This window comes from Mandrillus leucophaeus, unplaced genomic scaffold (genome assembly GCF_000951045.1).
Source record: "Mandrillus leucophaeus isolate KB7577 unplaced genomic scaffold, Mleu.le_1.0 Scaffold266, whole genome shotgun sequence".
In the NCBI taxonomy this organism is placed as follows: Eukaryota; Metazoa; Chordata; class Mammalia; order Primates; family Cercopithecidae; genus Mandrillus; species Mandrillus leucophaeus.
The window spans coordinates 1,849,572-1,871,600 of NW_012102765.1; the positions used below are offsets into that span (position 1 = coordinate 1,849,572).

General features: G+C 53.5%; 1 protein-coding gene across 2 annotated transcripts in view; it reads left to right on the forward strand.

Annotated features, from left to right (window-relative positions):
* Window positions 1-22,029, forward strand: part of PRKAG2 (protein kinase, AMP-activated, gamma 2 non-catalytic subunit) — a 340,427-nt gene that overhangs the window by 144,326 nt on the left and 174,072 nt on the right. The window contains exon 1 of one of the 2 annotated variants that reach the window (XM_011984323.1): window positions 989-1,957. The exons of the other annotated variant lie outside the window; for it this stretch is intronic. Coding sequence (XP_011839713.1) covers window positions 1,864-1,957 — 94 coding nt within the window. The 5' untranslated portion in view covers window positions 989-1,863. Of the gene's footprint in view, window positions 1-988; window positions 1,958-22,029 lie in introns of those variants that run through there. 2 annotated transcript variants of the gene reach the window in all.

The window sequence follows — 22,029 nt, forward strand, 5'->3', positions numbered from 1 at the left end:
GGTTCATCTCACAGGGTAGAATCGAAGACTTCCCTTGGTCTCCCTCCTGCTATCCTAGCCTGGAGCCATCATCTCATCAGGCATCTGCAGTGACTGGGCCAACAACTCCAGTGGCACTGAGCCTTGCAAGTGAAAGAGGCAAGAGAAAAGGCATGAAAAACAGCCAGACCCAAGTTGGGAGGCTGGACCCGTGGTTCCTGGGGAGGCCTGGGCTCCAGTGGCAAGTGGCTGGGGTGCTTCCACCGCACACCCCATCCCCTCGTTTTCGGACGAACTGCAGATAATTACAATTCCACTGAAGAAACTGATGGCGTTGCAGTTTTGGGAGGTTATCCCACCCTAATGGGCGGCCAGGAGAACCCAGGCTACTAATCTTTAGCTTGGGGGTTATTTAACTGGTCTGACATAGTCTCCTCCTCATGTGCATAGTCATTTGAGAAGAATCAATTACTGTGAGAGGTTCAGACTGTTGGAACTTGGCTAAATCTCTCTCTCTCTCTTTTTTTTTTTTTAATAGAGATGTGGGTTTCATTATGTTGCCCAGGCTGGTTTTGAACTCCTAGGCTCAAGCCATCCTCCCACCTCAGCCTCCCAAAGTGCTGAGATTACAGGCGTGAGCCACTGTGCGTGGTCCTAGACTAAATCCTAAAACCACCTGGTCTTGTCTTAGTTCACTAAGGGGGAAACTGAGGTTCAGAAATGGGAAGTAACTTTTTGATGGTCACAAAGCTGGTTAGTAGCAAAGCAGATAACTTTAGTGAGGCTATCAGCCAAAAAGTCGAGGATTTTTTTTTTCTATCTTGTGCTTCCAAAATTTGTTTTATTTAGTTGCAAAACATACACAAATTATAAATGTTTTAGGTTTTATTTGATCAGCGGTTTGGCTTAGGAGTCAAGGAGATTAAAACGCCAGTCCTGGTTCTACCACTGGCCACAGGATCTTGGGGAAGTCACCTCCCTGTCCTGAGCCTGTTTCCCCATCTGTCATAGAAGGGAGTTGGACTAGATCGCTCTAAAATCTCTTCCAGCTCTGTCATGCTGTAATTCTCAGCAAGTCCAGAGCTCAAATTACGCATTTGCTGAAGACCTTCTGTTAAATTCCAGTCGGGCAGCCGTATCCCCTCCTTGAAGACGGCGCTGCCACTTTCATTGAGTGGAACCGTGAGTCAAAGTAGATTCAGCAATTTCCAGCCCAGGGACTTGTGTGGCTTCTCCACCCAGCAGCAGCCGGAGCCTTCTGACCCCGTGGGGCCCTGGAACCCATGAATCAAAATAGTTGTGTGATGTCATGTCACAATGGGAATGTGCTCCGGCCAATTGGTGCCAAGAATTGTCTGCCCAGGGTGGTTTCCTTTTACAGTCTGTTTAAAGAGACATCATGCACGGCTGCACATGACTTGCAGGCTTGTGCCTCCTTTGCCTATCTGGTCTTCCCTCCTTTTTTTTTAATTTTAAGGAGAAAAAAAAAAAAAAGCCCTGGAGAGTATCAGTGAGCAGCTGACCTTAACTACATCAACAAATCCCCTGCGAAGTTCTGTTTGCGCTTCCGGCAGCTTCTTGCTACTTAAGGACAGCCGAGCTGACGCTCCAGCTGCTGTGGCCGGAGGTGCAGCCCCGTCAGGACGGCTCCACTCCCTGGCGCCTCACAGACTCTGGGGCTGCGGTGAGGTCGCCCTGAAGACCCCCTGGTGAGGACGCTTGGACCCGGGTTGTCACCTGAGCACAGGCTGCCACTGTGAGCTTTTGGGGTGCCCCGTGCCTGTCGGGCTGATGCTCCTCTGGCTCCCTGCCACCTGGGGCTGACACCGGTTCTGTGGGTCCTGATATGTTCACCTGTCGCCACTCCTGTGGCCACAGCTACCCATGAGGCGCTTTGGGAGTCTCAGGAGCAACAAGAAACACAAGGACCAAAATCGAAGCACGGAGAGGCGCCAGTCGGAGCCCCATGGCCTTTTCGGTAGGACTCTGCTCATTCCCGAGCCCCTGGTGGTCTGTCCTTGGGAGGGAACCCCACGGCGTGTGTGCACACCCTCCTAAACAGTAGCTGTTTCCAGCCACTCCCTTCCAACGGGGGTATAACGTCAGGCAGTGGTTAGAGGAATACGTGGGAAGTGTTTCCTTGCTGTTGGCGGTGCTGCTGTGGGGAGCCGCCTGACAATACTCTTTCTGAAGCTGTTTCCTTTCTTGCCCCACCTGGCCCCGGGAGGCTAGTGATAGATTGGATTTTCATTCATTTATGCAAAAACTGTGGCTCGGGGAAAGTAAGAGTGGATTGGCACTGTTGTTTTCAGCTGTTAAAAATGAAACGTGCATGTTTAGAGGAATCTGTTGGAGGTCAGGAAGAAAGAGGTCTTCCCAGGTTCTGTAGCAGGGTAATCTGACAGATCGTGGGCTAATGTGGGAGGGGAAACACCTGCCTAATTTGCGGCGCACGGGGAGAAGCTTGCATTGTGGTCTCCCTGGTCTCTGGCAACTTCTGCAGCTCCTTCATGTGCAGGGGGTTGGGGTCCGGGCGAATGGAACAAGTGATGAAGCATCTGTGGTTCAGTATTTCCAAGGACCTGCAGACTTGGAGTGGGTTTTGCGCTTGTCTGTCTGCAGCCACACAGGTCGATTCCAAAGCTTTCTTAGCTCCACACCTGGTTAAGACCTGCCCACTCAAAATTACATGGCAGATTTCATTTATTAAGAATCAGAGAGGCCGGGCGCGTTGACTCAAGCCTGTAATCCCAGCACTTTGGGAGACGAAGGCAGGTGGATCACCTGAGGTCAGGAGTTTGAGATCAGCCTGGCCAAGATGGTGAAACCTGTCTCTACCAAAACTACAAAAAATTAACTGGGCATGGTGGCGTGCACCTATAGTCCCAGCTACTTGGGAGACTGAGACAGGAGAATCGCTTGAACCCAGGAGGTAGAGGTTGCAGTGAGCCCAGGTCACACCACTGCACTTCAGCCTGGGCAACAGAGCAAGACTCGGCCTCAAAAAAAAAAAAAAAAAAATCAGATTTAGTCTGGGCCTATAATCCCAGGACTTCGGGAGGCCAAGGAGGAAGAATCACTTGAATCCAGGAGTTTGAGACAAGCCTGGGCAACATAATGAGACCTTGTCTCTACAAAAAAATTTAAAAGTTAGCCGAGCATGGTGGCATATGCCTGTAGTCCCAGCTACTCAGGAGGCTGAGATGGGAGGCTGCCTTGAGCTCAGGAGGTCGAGGCTGTAGTGAGTTGTGATCGGGCCACTATACTCCAACCTGGGAGACAAAACTAGACCCTGTCTAAAAAAAAAAACAAAGAAATCAGAGTCAGCCCATTTCTGGCGTTACTGTTTGCATGGCATAGGTTATTTCTGAAGAGCCCGCTGCAAGATGGAACAGCAGAACCAGTGCTGTCATTTATCGGCTCAGTTTCACCAGGGCTGGGGAGACACAACCCAGGGGATGAGTAAAGATGAGGCTCGGGGGTACATGAAGCCGTGTCCCCTGACTGGAATGTGATGTGTTAAGTGGAAAAATATTGTCACTCTGTGTAACAGGGAGGTGACTTTGGCATAACTTCTGAACTGTAAATGAAAACTGGAAGAGCAGAAAAAGAAAAAGATAAATCTAAAATCCGCCTGTATTTCTTGCTACATCCGCTTCAGCCAGCACTCCTGGAAGGCTCTGCAGGCTCAGAGCGCGCTGAGTCCTTGGGGGAGAGCAGGTCCAAGAGACAGCAGCTCTTGAACCCAGAGGGTGTTCAGTCTTGTGAAGAAGAAAGTCCCATAAAGAGAACTAGAGAGCAGCGTCTAATCGAGTAGAGTCCCAGCTACTCGGGAGGCTAAGGCAGGGGGGCTCAAGCCGGCATTCCCAGCACTTTGGGAGGTTGAGGTGGGAGGATTGCTTGAGCCTAGGAGTTCGAAACCAGCCTTGGCAACGTCATGAGACCCCTCTCTACAAAAAAAATAAAAAATTAGCCAGGCATGGTGGTGCACACCCATGGCCCCAGCTACTCAGAAAGCTGAAGTGGGAAGATCGCTTGAGCCTGGGATGTGGAGGCTACAGTGATTTCTAACCATATCACTGCACTCCAGCCTGGGAGTCAGAGCAAGACCCTCAAAAAAAAAAAAAAAAAAAAAAGTGACTGTGCACAGAAATAGGATGCCCAGCCCTGAGCAGGGAGAGGTGGGATGGAGTCCTAGACAGGAGGCTCATTGACATGGTCTAAAAAGATGACTCTTATTTAAGTAATAAAGTAATAAACACTTATATACTGTAGAATTAAACCAGAACCTGTTATTAACTAAAAATCGGGTTTTGCTAATGGGGAAGGACAGGCCCGTTATTAAGAGCCTATCATGTGCCAGACAGTGGCTACCCCACTTGTGTTTAACGGTTGGCTGTCATCCTGTCTCCTACGCTTCTGAGATCAAAAACAAGATTTGCACTCAACCAAGTTTTGTAAGAGCCTGGATGCAGGTGCCAGCTCTGACCACAGGGTTGAGAAAATCGGAGGTCCCTCCAGAGCCTTCCTCTGGGATTTGGGAAGCAGCTAGAGGCCACAGCCCCTGCTCAGGCTGAGGCTCCTCTTAGGCGGCAGGAGCCCAGGGACCTGGGTTAATAGTATGTCTGACTTGGGTTAGTGTCCCAGTGAGAAGAGCCAAGAGCTAGGCTGGATGGGAGGCGGGAGCCCTGTGCCCCGCAGACAGTGTTGGGTGTGGATACACTGAGTGAGGAAAAACAGTCCAAGAGTGTTGACCAAACCCTCCCTCCCAAGCCTGTGCCTGTCTAAACCTTACGCATTTCTCAAGACCCAGCTGAACGATCACTGTCTAGAAAACCACCCTGAGGGCCGGGCGCGGTGGCTCACAACTGTAATCCCAGCACTTTGGGAGGCCAAGGCAGGTGGATCACCTGAGGTCAGGAGTTTGAGATCAACCTGGTCAAACATGATGAAACCTTGTCTCTACTGAAAATACAAAAATTGGCTGGGCGTGTTGGCAGGTGCCTGTAATCCCAGCTACTCGGGAGACTGAGACAGGAGAATTGCTGAAATCCGGGGGGCGGAGGTTGCAGTGAGCCGAGATTGTGCCATTTGCACTCCAGCCCAGGGGATAACAGTGAGATTCCGTCTCAAAAAAAAAAAGAAAAAAAAAAACCGCCCTGGGTGCCTTTTCTGTGATCTCCTGGCTGCTCGTGGACAGGGGCGATGTCTCAGGAGCTCGGTCTGTAGCTCTAACCCGAGGCCTCGTAGTATCACAGCTTCTCCATAAAAACCCCTGGCTCTGCCATGGCTGGAAAATGGTCCAGCCCAGGGTCACTCCCTGTTCTCCAGGAAGGATTGCTTCAGGGTTTTGTGTTTTAAATTCCCTCTCAGCAACGCCCTCTGCTTCATACAGTTATTCCTGAAGCTAAAAGAATCTCGGGTCTGGGTTCGGTGGCTCGTGCCTGTCATCCTAGCACTTTGGGAGGCAGAGGTGCGTGGATCGCTTGAGCCCAGGAGTTTGGGACCAGCCTGGACAATGTGGCAAAACCCCGTCTCTACAAAAAATACAACTAGCCAGGCGTGGTGGTGCATGTCAGTAGCCCCAGCTAATTGGAAGGCTGAGTTGGGAGGATTGCTTAAGCCTGGGGAGGTCAAGGTTGCAGTGAGCAGTGATCATGCCACTGCACTCCAGCCTGGGTGACAGAACTAGACCCTGTCTCAAAAAAAAAAAAAAAAGCCAGGTGCTGTGGCTCTTGCCTGTGATCCCAACACTTTAGTAGGCTGAGGCACGTAGAGGAGTGCTTGAGCCCAGGAGTTTGAGACCAACTTGGGCAACATGGCAAAACCCCTTCTCTACAAAAAAATAGTTGGGTGTGGTGGTGTGCACCTGCAGTCCCAGCTACTGGGGAGGCTAAGATGGGAGGATCACTTGAGCCCACAAGGCAGAGGTTGAAGTGAGCCAAGATTGCACCACTGCACTCCAGCCTGGAAGACAGCGAGACACTGTCTCAAAAAACAAACAAAAATCTTAGATGAGACCTCTTCTCCCTGAGAAAGCTTCTGCGAGGGTCATGAAATCCCTGTCTTTGACTTCTCCTCCTTCCTCTCCACAGGACACCACCTAGGCAGTCAGCACAGGTCCCCCCCATCCACTGGGTTTCCTCTGTGGCTGGGTCTTATCTAGGAACTGCAGGCTCCTCTGCTCAGGTCACCCAATACTCAGCATGGAGCTGCTCCCCCGGGGACAAGGTGCACCCTGTTTCATCTGGGGGCTTCCCTGCGGTTCTCCAGGTCAAGAGATATACATCCACACACACATGTCATGTACCTGTGCGCACACACACACACACAGCTCTCCCCACAACCATCAAATCAAGGCCCGCAGCCCCAGAGTCACCAGGTCCATTCGTAATTGCTGTAGATGGCATTTCCACTGGAAAGCCCGTGGCGCTCGCTGGAAATGTTCACCCGCCAGCCTTGTGACAGCCCCCTGGAAGCTCTGACTCAGGAGCACTCAGCCCCTACCCCTCTCTGGCTGCAGAGACAAGCAGGGAGCCGTGTCTGGCACAGAAGGGAAGCTCCTCACTCCAGCTTTCAGGCTCCAGGCGATAGACAAGTGACGAGCTTGGCTAAGCCTTTCTTTCGGCCTCTTTGGCAAAGAGAAATCCAGATTATGTCGACAAAGGGTATGTGGCAACAATAATAAAAATGTAGAAGGAAGATTAGGAAAGGATTATGCTAATCAGATCAAAGAGCAATAACTGTAGTAGCACTTTCACCCTCTGCAATTATAGGACAGTAATTAAATAAAAACCATTGAGCGTCTTAATGGCTCCTTTCTGCGGGCCAGCACTGGAGCCAGGAGTGCAAGGAGTGTGTCAGCAAGCTGGTGTTTCATCCTTGGGTGCCCAGGGTCCCGGTAAGACTGGAGACCACGTCCTCTGAGGACGCTTGGACCTTATACCCACCTCCCCTTCCCTGAGCCCACGCCACATGACTATGCAATGGCTTCCTGGCCAGAACGCCAGCATCCTTCCTGACCCAGAACATTCAGGTCACCCAATACCATGTGCCATGGCTCTCCCACCCTTGGCTGAGTATGGCCCTGCGGGGACCACCTCGTGCTCTTCACCTCAGCAGAGGACAGGGCTGAGAAGCCTGTGGTTTATCCTGCCCCCATCCTGCCTCCCGCTCCTCACCCCTCATAGTCCTCACACTTCCTCTGGTGCCCATCTGCTGACCTGGCTGCTGGTATCTCGATTGGTTTTGCCCTGAAATATCCCAATATATGTTTGTCTTTTTCCAATAGAAATTTTCTTTTTGTTTTACTTTTTAAATTTATTTTTAAAAAGAGATAGTTTCCCTGTGTTGCCCAGGGTGGTCTCGAACTGCAGGGCTCAAGCGATCCTCCATGTTGGTCTCCCAAAGTGCTAGGATGACAGGTGTGAGCCACCACACCTGGCCAGAAATTTTCAAAAGAATACAGAAGTAGGGAGAATAGTATAAAAGCATCCGTCTTCCAGGGTTAACAATGTGTCGTCAGGGACTTTGTGCCAGCTGCTGTTTCCATACTAGGGGCAGCAGTGAGTGAGAGACGCGGGCACCCTCAGGGGCACACGGCTGGTAAGGGTGGGCAGATGAATGACAGAATTTTAACTGTGGTCAGATGTACATAACACGAATTACCATCTTCGCCATTTCACCTGCATTTCCCATTATTGTGTAGACATTACCACCTGCCATTTCTTCCATCACCCACAGCTGAAACTGTCTCCTCTAAGCCCTAACTCCCGACTCCCCTGGCCCCAGCCCCTGGCAAGCACCATTCTACTTTCTACGAATATGATAACTCCAGGGACCTCATAGAAATAGAGTCACAGAGTGTTTGTCCTTTTGAGTCTGCTTTGTTTTGATGGGCAAACGTGTTTTCATTGTCAGGTCAGGTGGTGGTGATGCCGTGGAGGCAGGGTGAGGGATCAGTTCACTGGGTGACGGGGAGAGGGCTGTGTGGATGCCTCTGCTCAGACCCTTCTGAGAGCTGGAGAGGCCAGGCCCCAGGAGGGAGCCTGCGGTGTGTTCTAGGGACTCTGAGAGGCCTGCGGGGCTGGATGGCAGGAGGCAGAGCCACAGGAGCCCGTCTCTGGCAGGTAGGAGATGAGGCTGAGGCCGGGCACAGCAGCCAGTGTATGCCCCTCTTGTGGATCATGGGAGGGCTCTGGATCACACCTGCTTGAGATGAAGGCTCTCTGGGGTCTTGAGCATGGATAGGCTGAGGACTGGGCCTGCCCAAGACACAGTGGAGCGAGGACAGAGCTGGGGCTGAGCCTGTCCCTCCCCCAACCCCTTTGACTCCAAGGCCCTGCCCTAGCCCCCACCCACCTCTCCTTTTGCCAATTCCTACCCAAAAGCGTCCAGCCCTGGTGCCCGTTGTTCTGCTGGATGTGTCCAAACAAGACTCCTGGGGTGTAGCATCCTTGTTTGTGAGGATGGGTCTTTGGGGGGTTTCGGACCCTGTAGCCAGTGAGTAGAGAGGCATTTGGGATGATGAGGCAGTGTTCACACAATCTGAGGACGTTCCATTCCCAGCTGTGGATTCCGTGAAGCCCACCTGCCACCCCCTGTCCGCCCCACTCTCATCCATGCCTGGAAAAGCTCATCACCCATCTGCCTGTTCTCCCTACGTCACCGTCACCAAGCACTGCCTGGGGGAACCCTGGACAAGTGGCCCAGCTCTCCCAGAGGTGCTGCTCCCCGAGGACTCCCTGAGTCACTCAGCAGGTCAGGCAGCTGTCACCTCACAGGGTGGCAGGGGAGCAAAGCAGCTCTGGTGCGTGTCCTTGGATGTCACAGTCAAGTGCCCCTTTCCCTTTTCTGCCCCCATCCCAGTCACCCAGAGCTGCTGCTCTGTGTCAGGAAGACTAAAGCCCCATAAACAGGTGGGCATCGCCTGTGCACAGGGCTGGGCGCTGGTGGGGCGTCAGCGAGGTACGTGCTCTCACAGGCGCGAGGTGAGCTGTCGTGACAGTGGCGTGGCTCTGGGAGCAGCCGCCCTGTGGAGAGTCCGGGTTCTGAGCAGAGAAGCCGGACACTGGACAAACGATTCCAGGACTGCAGCGTCTGAAAGTATCTGAAGACGAAAGGGTGAGATTTCAGAGCCTGAAGGGGTAAATAATGAAACAGGGAGAAAGGAGATTCAAAAGGGGGTATATTTTTAAAATAGTGACTCTGGACAAGTGACAGAGAAACCCCCACGGCTTGGTGACCTGGGGTTGGGGCCGCAGCCTGGTTGGGTGCTGGCCAGCCCCTGCTGCTCTGTCACCCCCATCCTATGAGACAGGACCTCGCTCAGGGCATGTGCATGGGTCCAGGGAGCCTCGGCACCCGAGGATGGTCACTCAGGCTTCCAACTTCCAAATGAGAATGAGCACTTGGTACATTCAGAGAGCAAGATGAATTCTGCCCTGCGGTAATAATTTGTCTTTTAGTGACTGAGAAGAAAAAAATAGGCAAAGTCCAGGTGCTCTCAGCATAAATCAACGTGAATGTTCCCTGAGGGCAAGGCAGTCTCTGGTGCTTCTGTGTGTTCTCAGCCCAGGCCCTGGGGACTGCTGGCCTCCGGGTGTCTCGTGACAGTGGTGCTGGTTGGGGTGCAAGCCCCCAGGAGGTGGCGTCTCCCCTCCTGGTCAGGCCCCTGGTCAAACACTCTGCTGGGCCTGGAGGGATGCAGGGAGGACGGCCCCCGGAGCTGAGCAGCGCAGTGGCCTCTGGAAAGCAGGCTGCTGGGGGAGTGTCCGGGCATCCGCCCCAGGGCCCCAAGGCTAAGAGCACTGCTGCAGGAGGAAGAAGGTGGGGCTCAAAGCAGACCCAGGAGGAAGTTTTGATGACTCACGTCACTAAGATGCTTGACTGGGCCCCACTTTTGGCTGGAAGAGATAACAAATCAGCTAATGCTAGTGAGTTCATCAATGAACAGCAAATGAGTGATTACACGACTGGGGCCCAGCTTCATGCATTTTCAGCCTTTCCGTAACTTTTGTGTCCATCATGCAAATAATGTCTGGTTCCTCCCTTCCAGACGTTTCCCGCTTTGTGCAGGAGACAAGCCTGAAACAGCCAGAGAACAATACCCCTGACGGCTGAATTCTAAGCTTTGGGCTCCTAGTGGCCTAGTGTTGACTGTGTCTCCGTAACCAGCACCCGGGAAAGGGAGGCTCTGGGAAGCCGTGTCAGCAGGGCGGGCTCCATCCAGAGTTTCCAGAAATCCTCTGGTAGATTTAAATACATGTTTTCCTTGAAGCACTTATGTTGACAAGCAATTTTTTTTTTTTTTAAATTGAGATGGAGTCTCACTCTGTCACCTGGGCTGGAGTGCAGTGGCGTGATCTCGGTTCACTGCAACCTCCGCCTGCCAGGTTCCAGAGATTCTCCTGCTTCAACCTCCCGAGTAGCTGGGATTACAGGCATGTGCCACCATGCCCAGCTAATTTTTGTATTTTTAGTAGAGATGGGGTTTCACCATGTCGGCCAGGCTGGTTTCAAATGCCTGACCTCAATTGATCTGCCCACCTTGGCCTCCCAAAGTGCTGGGATTACAAGCGTGAGCCACCGCGCCATGCCTGACAAGTAGTTTATTGAGTGAGTGAGTGAGTATGTTGTGTGTATTAGAACATGTTAATGTCTGCTAGTTCAGAGCAAAGGAAAAGGTAGCTGCCTGGTATGGACAATGGGGAGATGTGTTCTAAAACAGAGGTTTTGTTATTCAGGTATGGTGAGGCCAGCAGATCAGGAGACAGCTGCCATGAAAAAGATAGCTTGTTACTCACAGTTCCCAAGGGCCATGCCATGGCAGGAGAGGGGCCTGGGGAATCAGCAGGGTCCGTCGGGAGGCAGAGGAGTGAGGCGAGAGTGCGGCCAGAGTCTTTGCTGCGGCGTCTGAAGGGACCACAAGGCAGAGTATGCAGGCTTAGAACTGGCGAGTGTGGATCATTTTGGTGGGTTCTGGGCGTGGGGACCGTCTCGAGTTATCTGGTCCCGCGCCCTGGGATGATTACGCAGGGAGCGTTGCCTCCTGGCTGTAAGAGCTAGATAGGTGAGTGGCAGCACGGGCTCTGGGTTGGTTGGTTTGCACATCAAAGGTGGGCTCCCAGTGAGCCCCTTGCCATCTCTAAGAACTGACCGACGCTGGGAGCACCCATCGCTCTCCAGTCAGCAGGGCTCCAAGGTGCCAGAGCACCAAGAATGCAGAAAATAAGGAAACAGAGTTTATGCAAGATGATGCTCCCTACGGTCACTGGTTCTCTTCACCTTTTGTTTCTGAGTGTTTGGGGCTCCGGCTGGCTAGGGAGTCCACACTCCTCTGAGCCAAGCCGAGTCCCCAGGCAGGTCCTGCCTCCCTGCAGGGAGGGCCTAGGGAGCGGGGCTGGCGTCCCTAAGCCCAGATGCTCTGGACTGTCCTCTGGGCCTCACACCCCCAGCAGCTCAGCCTTCTCCTCCGGGGATGTGTTTCTCAGCCAAGATGAGACCAGTTCCCTTTCTTTAAAGGACACCTACTGTGTGGCCTGGGGATGCCTTTGACGCCTGAGACCGAGCTAAAGGGCCGTCTGCTCCTGGCAGGGCTGCCTCAGGTCCTCGCCCACCCAGCTCCAGGCTGCAGAGAACGCCAGTGCGAGCGGCAGCAGCAGGCTTGTGGGTGCCTCTGTCTCCCATTTGCCGCTAATGCTGCTTCATGGAACCCGGAGTCCGCTCTGACAGTGGCTGGAGGATGGGTCAGGGATCTGGATGGGTCAGGGATCGGGACGGGGGTGGAGGCATTCTGAAAACTACCCTGCTACCGTGGGTACAAACATAACCCAGTGCTGCCTAGAGTCTGGGACGCGCCTAATGGTGGCCTTCTCTCTGGATGAGAGTGACAGGAAGGCGAGGCCAGGCTGAACACAGGGCCCACTGAGGATGGGGTGCCACCCAGTGAATCTGGCAAGGTGCAGAAGAGACGTTGTGATGCCAAGGATCCTTCTAGCGGGCTCTCAGTTTACCACCCGACTCTAGCTTGGTTTCGAGCCCTCAGCCCTGCCTGGAGTTTCATTTCTGTGCTCTCCCCACTGGTTCTCATCCTGGTTCCACACCATATTCCTAGCACCTAGATCCACATCCAGGGTAGGTGCCTGATAGAACAAGTCTTGCTTCCCCTCTGTCCCTGAACAGGAAGAGAGGGTGCACCGTGGAGGCGGCAGGGGGATGCGCAAGCCCCAAGGCCAGTCGAGGTCTGGGCAAGAGCAGGCCCTGAGGAGCGAAGCGGCCATGGCAGGAGGGAGGGGACGGAGTAGTGGGAACACAGCCCTGGGGACATTCCTGCAGCAGGGGCGGCCTGGTAGGTGGGGACCACTTAAAGGAGTTGCCCAGACAGCACGGGTGTGTCCTCGGCAGGTGCCTATCCAGTCACACCCTTCACCCAGGGTGTCCCCGCTCCCGACTCTCCTATGGAAATGAATCTGGGCTTGTAAGTGTGGGCTCAGCCTGAAGGGCAGGGGCTGGTTAAGGGCAGCAGATGAAGGGCAAAGTGGGTTTTCTCGGTGACATCGGGCCCACAACTGCCCTTCCAGGGTTCCTGGGCCCAGCATGGTCCCTGCTCCACCTCCACATTGCTTGGTGCTAAGTGCTGGGGCCGAGATTCCAGCAGCCCCCTCTCAGGAGAGCCACTGCTCAGGTCACATGGCTGAGAGGGGTCCCTTCCAGCTCTGCCACCGGCCTAAGAAGGTCATAAAGGAGGATGGGGCCGAGTGTGCTTTCCCCTGGCCTGAAGGCCCTTCCTGCTGCCCTCCTCCTCCAAGTCCACCACCTGTCCCGGTGTTTCCAGACTCTCCTGGGCACTCCAGTGCCCGCCACTGTGCCAGCCATGTTTGCGGTTAAATGATAACTTGCATCAGGTCTGTCTAATGGGGGCGCCTCGTTAAACTCCTCAGGTGTGGAGACTGTCTCATTCTTCCCTCTGCCTGTGCCAAATTGCTATTTGTTATCCACATTCATGTTCCCTGTCTTCTTCAATAGCAAGACCCCAGGTTTCATTGTGTGTTGTGTGGCAGTGCATGTGGCCCAGTGGCCATGGGACTTGAGTATTCAGTGAGCTTTTGAGACTTATGGGAAAGCTCTTAAAAGAGGAGAGAGGTGAATCCCTCCTTGTCACTTTTTTCCCCCTTGTCTTGGATGTGGATGTGATGGTTGGAGCTCCAGCAGCCACCTTGGACCTTAGAGTGACTGCCAAGAAGAGAAGGCACATGCCGAGGTTAGTGGAGAAAAAGATAGGTGCCTGGGTTACCACTGTGAAGTTTCCATCGTGGTCCTGGACTGCCTACCTATCAGGTGTCTTTTATGTGAAAGAAAAAGAAATATCTTTCTTCCTTAAGCTGTTTTAATTTTGGATTCTCCTGTTAAATGCAGACAAACTTTATCCTAACTGATACAGCCTAGCACAGAACTTGATCTGTACTAGGCACTTAATAATTACTTGGTGACTGAACCACTGAGTGAGGTGGGGTGAAGTGGGGTTGGGGTGATGAGCTTCTCCCCATGTGTAGTCTCGGCTCCTTTAGACTGAGGATGATGAGGTGTGGGGTGAGGGATGCCAGGACTGGGATGAGGCTGGTCTCTGAGGTCACCCCCAGGGACCTTTGTCCCCTCCCATGTGACCTAGAGCTGTGTGTTCACTGTACTGCAAGCAGACTCACTTTCAGAAAACTCTGATATTCCAAATTTAGACTAAAATAAAATTAGACCGGTTGATGCCTTAGTGTATCTATTAGTCAGTTCTTACGTTGCTATAAAGAAATACCCGAGACTGGGTAGTTTATAAAGGAAAGAGGTTTAATTGACTCACAGTCCTGCATGACTGGGGAGACCTCAGGAAACTTAGAATCATGGAGAGGGGGAAGAGGCACATCTTACATGGTGGCTGGCGAGAGAGAAGAACCTATGTGTAGGAGGAACCGTCAAATACTTATAAAACCATCAGATTTTTTGAGAACTCACTCATTATCACGAGAACAGCATGGGAGAAACCTCCCCCATGATCCAATCACCTCCCACCAGGTCCCTCCCTTGACACGTGGGGATTATGGGGATTACAATTCAAGATGATATTTGGGTGGGGACACAGAGCCAGACCATATCAGTGTACAAACAGATCATTTTCTTGAAATTGCCATATCCCTCTCTGGGGACTTTGAAATCACTTAGTTTGAGAAGCGTTCACCCATGGAGACGTGAGTGTGCCGTTTCAGCTGCAGGTGCACGGTGAACTTCAGACTGGCTTTTTGGGTACCTGTGTCTAGCTGGGACGTAGGCCATGAAGGACAGGCTCCTTATCAACCTGGTGCCTTTGTGACACGTATCTGACTGCATGCATACCATCGGATAAGCCAAATGCCTACAGAATACTCAGTCTGATAAATGTATTTATTATGCTTGTGTGTCAGGCTGGCTCTGCAAATGAAGTGAAGACCTACAGGACATGGCTCATAGCAGCTTGTAGTTTAGCTGGGGGTTAAGGAACACCTGGCTAAAGAGAAGGCCCCAGCAATAGCTGTTGATGTGACGTGCTCTGGGGCTCCGTGAGATTGAGGATGTCTCTGCTGGGTCCTGTGGGTAAGGCTGAATGGGTAGAGACCTGGGAGGGGAGCAGTCAAAGAAAAGTCCAGAAAGAGAAGACAAGGCCAGGCTCTAGAAACCCTTGATTGCCAGGCTGGGGAAGGGGTCTGAGCAGGGGTGGAGTGTCAGGAGATTGTGGTGTGGGAGAGCTACAGACTTTGCCATGTGTGGACCAAGGGCGGTCTCTCCTGTGAGCAGTTGTCTTCCAGAGATTCTGTGTCACTTTTCCTTCACTGTCCCTGAGAGAGGGACCCTGGAGCAGCCCTCCCTGTACCTCCTGCCATTTGGTGATGGCCGCCCCATCCCTGTGGGCTGGCGTGACTCCAGCCCAGGCCACATGTGGGGAGCTGCGTTTCGTGCCTTGAGAGACAGACGTGAGGGGGAAGAGGCTATGCAGCAGCCAGGCCAGGACTGGGGACTACATGGAGTCCATCATTTAGGGATGCAGAGGAAGGAAGGCCATTTGGGGAAGGGAGGCTGAGACCAGAATGTGGCCAGGGCCGTGAGTGTTGGCCTGGGTCAACACCATCGTCAGCCGCTGATGATGATACCACATGGCGCAGCTTCTACTATGTTTTTACCTTTTGATAACTCTGTTAAGGCAGGTAAAGTAGGTGGTGGAGGTGGTGCTCCCCTCTTACACATGGGGAAACTGAGGCCCAGAGAGGCCAAGATGTGTCCGTGACACCTGGCAGCAGCGGATGGGCAGAAGAGGAGGAGCCCCTCAGCCCACGTCCCGGCCGCGGTGCCCATGGGTGACAGTCACTCTTTCCTATGGGGCTTCCCGTGAGGCAGGCCCCTCTCCTGCAGCAGCAGCAGAACATACGCCCTCTGCCACATTCCTCACCCACACTCCAGCGGCTGCCCCGGGCTGCCCTGCACCTCCCAGGGGATACAGGGCCCGAAGGCCCCTCCGCCCTCCCTGCTTCTCGCTCCTGGGCCTGGCCAGCCCTGGTTTTGGTCACAGGATAGCTAAGGCTGATGGAAAAGGAGTGGCTGCAGTCTGGGGTGACCTCTGAGCAGCTGTGGCCAGTGACCCTGAGGAGGGATGTCCAGCTGGCAGCACAGAAAAAAGCAAACCCCTGTGTCTCCAGGTGGGCACCCGTGGGCCAGGCATCCCCGAGGTGTGCCAGCCTGGAGGGTGATCAGCCTCAGCTTCCGAGCCTTCCAGAGTCCCCGTCCAGGGGCACCCCAGCTCTGGTCTCCTGCTACCCCAGCCTGCCTTCCTCTACCACGGGGCTCCTGTGGCTGCTGGTGGCTCACCTGGGGTCCCCCACATCCCAATGGCTGGGTGCTTCTGCCTCTGTACTCATTACAGCCTGGAGGGGCATAGGGTCCTGCCTCCTCCTGGAGGTCCCAGTCTCCCACAGGCAGGTCTGCCTTAAAGCCCACCAACACCAAATACCTTTAAGTGTTACTTTTCTTTTTCTTTTTTTTTTTTTTTTTGAGACAGAGTTTCACTCTTGCTGCCCAGGCTGGCGTGCAATGACGCAATCTTGGCTCACTGTAACGTCCGCCTCCTGGGTTCAAGCGATTCTCCTACCTCAGCTTCCTGAGTATCTGGGATTATAGGTGTGTGCCACCATGCCCAGCTAATTTTGTATTTTTAGTAGCAATGGGATTTCACCACGTTGGTCAGACTGGTCTTGAACTCCTGATCTCAGGTGATCCGCCCACCTCAGCCTCCCAAAGTGCTGGGATTGTAGGCATGAGCCACCACACCCGGCCAGTATCACCTTTTTGATACTTGACTAACAATGCCATCCTAACTTCTAAAAATGTTTGAGGCAAAGTTTGCTGAAGTATAAGCATATGAAGAAGAGCCCAGATCATAGATGATGAATTTGCACAAACTGAACACACTCATGGAGCCAGCACCCCAGAAGCTCCGCACACTCTCTCCCAGCTACTTCCCCTCAAGATTGGCATTGTGTGGTTTTGAATTGACATGATCTTTTTTATTTGTCTGGCTTCTTTCACTTGCACTTTGTGAGATGCAGCCGTGCCTGCGCGGTGTGGAAGTTCATCCACTCCATTTCATTGCTGCAGAACCCTCCACTGTCTGCACAGACCACGACTCCTGCATCCATCCGGTGGTTAATGGACTCCGTGGTTTCCAGTCAGGGCTGTGACAGAGTGCTGTCAAGCACACTCTTGTGCGTTGGCGTGCCTTTCTGTTGGACTTGTACTAAGATTGCTGGTAGTAGGGTATGCACGCACGCAGCCATAGTAAATAATGTGGCATCAGCTCTGTGTGTGTGTGTGTGTGTGTGTGTGTGTGTGTGTGTGTCCTGCCTCCCTGGTGATTCTGTAAGCAGGTGCTGTGTCTTCACTTCCCCAGGCTTCCTAACCTGGCGCCCTGCACGCCAGCCCTCTTCTGCCACCATCCGGCTCTGCACACGTGCAGGTGCTTTGCCTCACCTGGTAGTTGAGGCTCAGCATGCATTTCTGCTGAAGCCCTCAGTTCCTCTGATGGGCAGTGCCCAGCGCCCCATATCCTGAGCTGCTTCCCCACTAGCAGGACTTAGATGCTGCTTATGAAGGGCACACCATGAAGATCGCAGGTGGGACCCCCGTGGAGAGGGAGTTCTGTCTCTGAGGCTGCCTTCGTCCTCGGGCTCAGCCTTGGGATTTATTCATGGGAACTGCAGCAGGACCTGGTTTGTAACCACCAGCTGTCGCTATAGCAACTCCTTATACCAGCCTCTACACTAAAAATAGATCACCTTCATCCCTAGGATAGAAAAAATCAAAGAAAATCAAAGTGGGGGAGGGCCCAACCTGCTCAGCCGCCCGCATTTCGAGGTACAGTGACATAGCTCCTCCCGGCCTCTTTCTCCCACCAGTGGCAGAAAGGGCACAGCAGGGTGCAGACCAGCCCCTGTGCAGCCTCAGGGGCCCGGGGCACTGAGGTCTTCCCCATGCTTCAAGCCTTGTCTGTCTTCTCCTGTCTGGTATGAACTGTGTATACAATTGAATACAAATTATAAATAATTGTATTTTTGCCTAGGTTTTGTTTGGTTTCTTGATATTAGCTCTTCTGTGGAATGGTAAATGGCCACCACACCCAGCCCGGCTTTTTTTTTTTTTTTTTTTTCCACTGTGGTAAATATGCATAACATAAAATTTACCAACGTACCCATCTTTAAGTATAGAGCTCAGTAGCGTTAAGTACCCTCCCATGGCTGGACAGCCATCCATCCGTCCCCAGAACCCTTTTCATCCTGCAACACTTAAACTCTGGCCCAGCAACCCTGCCTCCCCATGCTCCGCCCCAGCCCCTGGAGGCCACCCTTCTACTTCCTGTCTCTATGCCTTCGATGACTCCAGGGACCTCTCGTCAGCGGAATCAGACAGTATTTGTCTGTTTGTGACTGGCCTATTTCCCTCAAGCATCGTGTCCGCACCGATGTGCTTCGTGTGTGTGGCGGGCGGCAGGATCCCCTCCTTTTGAAGGCTAATATTCCGCGTGCACGTGGACCACATTTTGTTCATCCTTGGATGGACGTGTGGGTTGCTTCCCACCTGCTCTTCATATCATTGCGCTCGGCAGGGAGACCGCAGGCCCTTTGAGGCAGGGCGGCCCTCGCTCCTGTTGGCCCGTGAAGGGGCAGGAGTACTCAGGTCAGGCGCGGTGAAAGGGGGTCGATGCATCCGCAGGCCAGGGTTGGGAGGCCTCCCCTGAGCTCACGGCCACGGTGGCAGCCCCCTTGGGCACTGAGGAGGAGCTGGGACGCAGTGAGCAGCCCCGCTGCGCCTCGAGTCCCCACTGTCAGAGTTTCTGAAGGTAGAAGTCCAGGCTCAGGGGGTGCTTTCTGGTCCCGGTGCCACCCTCTGTTCCACTGTCACTCCCAAGGGCTCTGCAAGTCGGCAGTTGGAGCCGGAGCAGGAGGGAGCGCGGCGCAGACAGCAGTACTTGTGGGGTGGGCAGGCCGTCGCTCTGGCTAGGGAGTGTGCAAGCTCCTGAGGAGGGGAGAACAGGAGCAGGTGCAACCTCTGAGGGACAACAGGGCCGACAGACTCACTGTGGAGACGCCCATCCTTGGGCTTACTGAGAGGATGACAAAGGGACTGGGAGCTGGAAGGGCCCTGCAGTCTGTCCGGCTGTGTCTGTGAAAGGGCCTTGTATGCAAAGCAACCCCCAAATGCAGAAAGAGCCCAGAAACCAAAGAACAAGATAAGACAAATTCATGTATGTTGTTACAGGGTGATTTTTTGGGGGGAACTTGCAGAAGTGTGGTCTTGGGCAACCACAAGACAGGTAGGTCCCCACCATCACCCCCCAGACCCAGGGCTTCTATACGTAGGGCAAGGATATGGTGCTCCAGAGGGAAGGTGTAGGAATATGCCTAAGGGCAGGATTTACTGTGGAGTTTATCAAGGTTGATTTGCCCTAAGGGCAGGATTTATGGCAAGTACCTGCTCTTACACAGGAACAATAGATCAGCTGGAACCGGGGTTGATCAGAAACCAAGGTGGAGGATTCACCCCAAGATGGAGCTGCTTCAGGCTCCACGGATGGGTTGGCTGAAACATGGACCCAAAGGTGGCCCACGTTGAATGGAGCTGAAACGCCAGAACCGCCTGGGTCAGCTGCAGAGGGAGGCACCATGGCTTAGGGAGACTGGAGAGGATTTGCCATTTGAGATCAACTCACCCACCACTCACACGCCTTTCACCAAGACTCTGCTGAGGGAGCCCAGTGCCCTGGAAGAGCTCCTTGTAGGTTGGAAATCACAGGGGGACCTACTGCCACTGACCAGGGATCCTAAATGAAGTGGAAATATCTGGGTCCCAGCGTGGCAGGGGCCAAGTGGAAACAATCACCAAAGGCAAGGCAGGTGTGGCCCATCGGCGAAAGCAGAGGCCAAGCAGCCATCAGGAGCGTCAGACTGGACTCCTCGGGGTGGGTCATGTGACCTAGGGCCTGGGCCAGTTCACCACCATGTTCTTAGAAGTGAAATCGATGGGACGCCTACTACGTTCTAACTTGACCTGTATAAGCAGAAGAGTAGGCCAAGTGAACAAAAGTCTAGCTCGAATGCATCATGGTCCTTCAATCAATTCTTAGGCTTGAGCCAGTTTCCAGACCCAGAACTCTTTGAGTGGAAGGGAGGCTGGGTACCCTTGAAGGACTCTACTGCACTACCAAAAATGTATACTGTTAACCTCTCCCATTCTTCCCCAAAGGGACTTATGGCTTTTACCAGGGCAACTGGGCATTAGGGAAAGGGTATTGGAGACGACAGAACACCGATTCTAAACTGACATTTAGCCAAGGAGACGCACAACGTCACTGTGGTCCACCCATCAGAGCCAGGGCCGTGGACGCAGAAAGAGACCGTGACTAGCACAGAGTTTCTCCAGTTCCTCCTCCGTGGAGGGGAGGAGTGGGCAGGCTGCGGGGCGTGTCTTTCCGTGTTCCACTTTTTGGGAGGTGGAGACCTAGGAAAAGAGGAGCCAAGGATGTGGTTGTGGGGCTGGGGTGCTCAGAAGCGGGGAGCAGCTGGAGGATTAACAGGCCCCTGGGGCAGGGAGGAATGTCCTTTAATCGGGACCTGCCGGGCCTGTGCCTGTCTAATCAGTTTTGCTGTGTGTTAGTAGCACGTCCATAATAAGAAGTGCCCGTGACAGCCAGGACTGGGAATCGGTGTTGAGCTGTTGGCCGACGGTGGGGAGGCGGCAGCGGCGCACACGCTCGGCTTCCCTTGCACACGAACCTTGCAGAGCATGGGGCTGCGTGTCCGCGTGTCCCCACTGGAGTCTCAGGGCATTTCTGGTTATAGACAGGATCCTACCCCCGCCACTGGCCTGCTTAAAGTCTAGCATTCCTTTATCAAAGCCGGGCCCCTGGGGAGGGAGCAGGGGTAAGTGATGATAGTCCTTTTGCTGGAAGTTTTGATGCCGAGAGTAGGAGAGGAAAGGATGCCAATGGCAGGACATCCTTGGCTGAAAGATGGCTGCTTTCACCTATCCTAATGTTTGTAAACTGATTTCCCCTTTTCCTAAGGCGAGGTTGGCAGGTAGTGCCATGTCAAGCAGATAGCGAACTAACATTCCCCTGACCACAGCTCGTCAGGAGGAAGGGTGCTAGGAAAACCAGACTGCAATGGACTGAACCCCTTTTATAAGATAGCAAAGTCTTGGTCACATCTGAGTCTACACCTGCATTGTAAAGAATGTCTCTGGGGGTAAATGAGAGAGCCAGCTAATGAGAAATATGGGTTACAGGCTCACTGTGCTGTGGGCACTAGGCCTCCTGTAGGAGCTATGCCAGGAAGTATTCGACAACATCCATCATATTCACATGCAGGAGACGATAGCCAGCTCACCCACAAGACAGAATGCCACAGCCACACTTGAGGAATTCTGCAAGGTGATTGTGTGGGAAGGAGTAGTCAGGGTGGGCTGCATGGAGGAGGTGGCCTTGAACTGGGCCTCGAGGGAGTAGCAGGGTTGGGATAGGCAGATAAGGGGAAAGAATCTAGGACAAGGAGTATGTGTAGTGTTTGTACAGAGTCGCCATGGGAACTAGGGGACATGGGTCAGAGAGGAATGGTAAGGCCAGATAACGTCTATGAAAGCAAACGTAATTGGCTGGTACATGCTTGATGGGACATTGGCCTGACACTGTGAATACCAGAGGCCAAAACGTCTGCCTGCTCCAGACAAACTAAATCTCTACTCAGATTTTAGAGGGACCTGCCCTGCTGCTCCCTGGTTAACAGAGTAGAATGTCCTTGACTGCCCCAGAGGGTCCTAGCGCGTGTCCCCCACTGTCACAGGGGCAGGCCTGGAGGGGGACATTAGGTGACCGTGGGGCAGAGGGGCAGCACGCCTCCTGTGGGAGGTGGCTGGTCACCCTCGGTTCTGCATGAGAGACCTTGAAAGGAGGACGTGCTCTGGGGGAGCCAGGCCCTCAGGCACCCAAGCTGGGCCCCATAGCGCTGTGCTGGCCTTGGCCCCGGCCCTGGCCCTGTCTTCAGCCCTTTCCTGCTGGCCTTGGAGCTCCGGTTGTAAACAGAAGGCAGCTCCACAGTGACCAAGGAGATGGCAGAGGAAGCAGGAAGGGGCATTTTCGAGATGCAGAGAGGGGAGAAGGGCCGCCACTTCAGGATGCAGAATGGGTGGCTGCAGGGATGGGACCACAGAAAAGCTTGAGTGCTGGGTGGCTGCTTCTGGCTACAGGGGTCTGGCTCCCGTGCCCAGGTAGGTGGCCAGGCTGCCCTATCCAGCCCTGTGACATCCTCTATCCTTGTGTCCCCCTCTGCCCTCTCTGTCCCCTCCATCCCCTCTGTCCCCTTCATCATCCTCCACCCTGCTCTGTCCTCTTTCATCCCCCTCTGTTCTTCATTCTCCTCCATTCCTTCCATCCCCTCTGCCTGCTCCATCTCCTTCTGTTCCTTCTGCACTTATTACCCCCTCCAC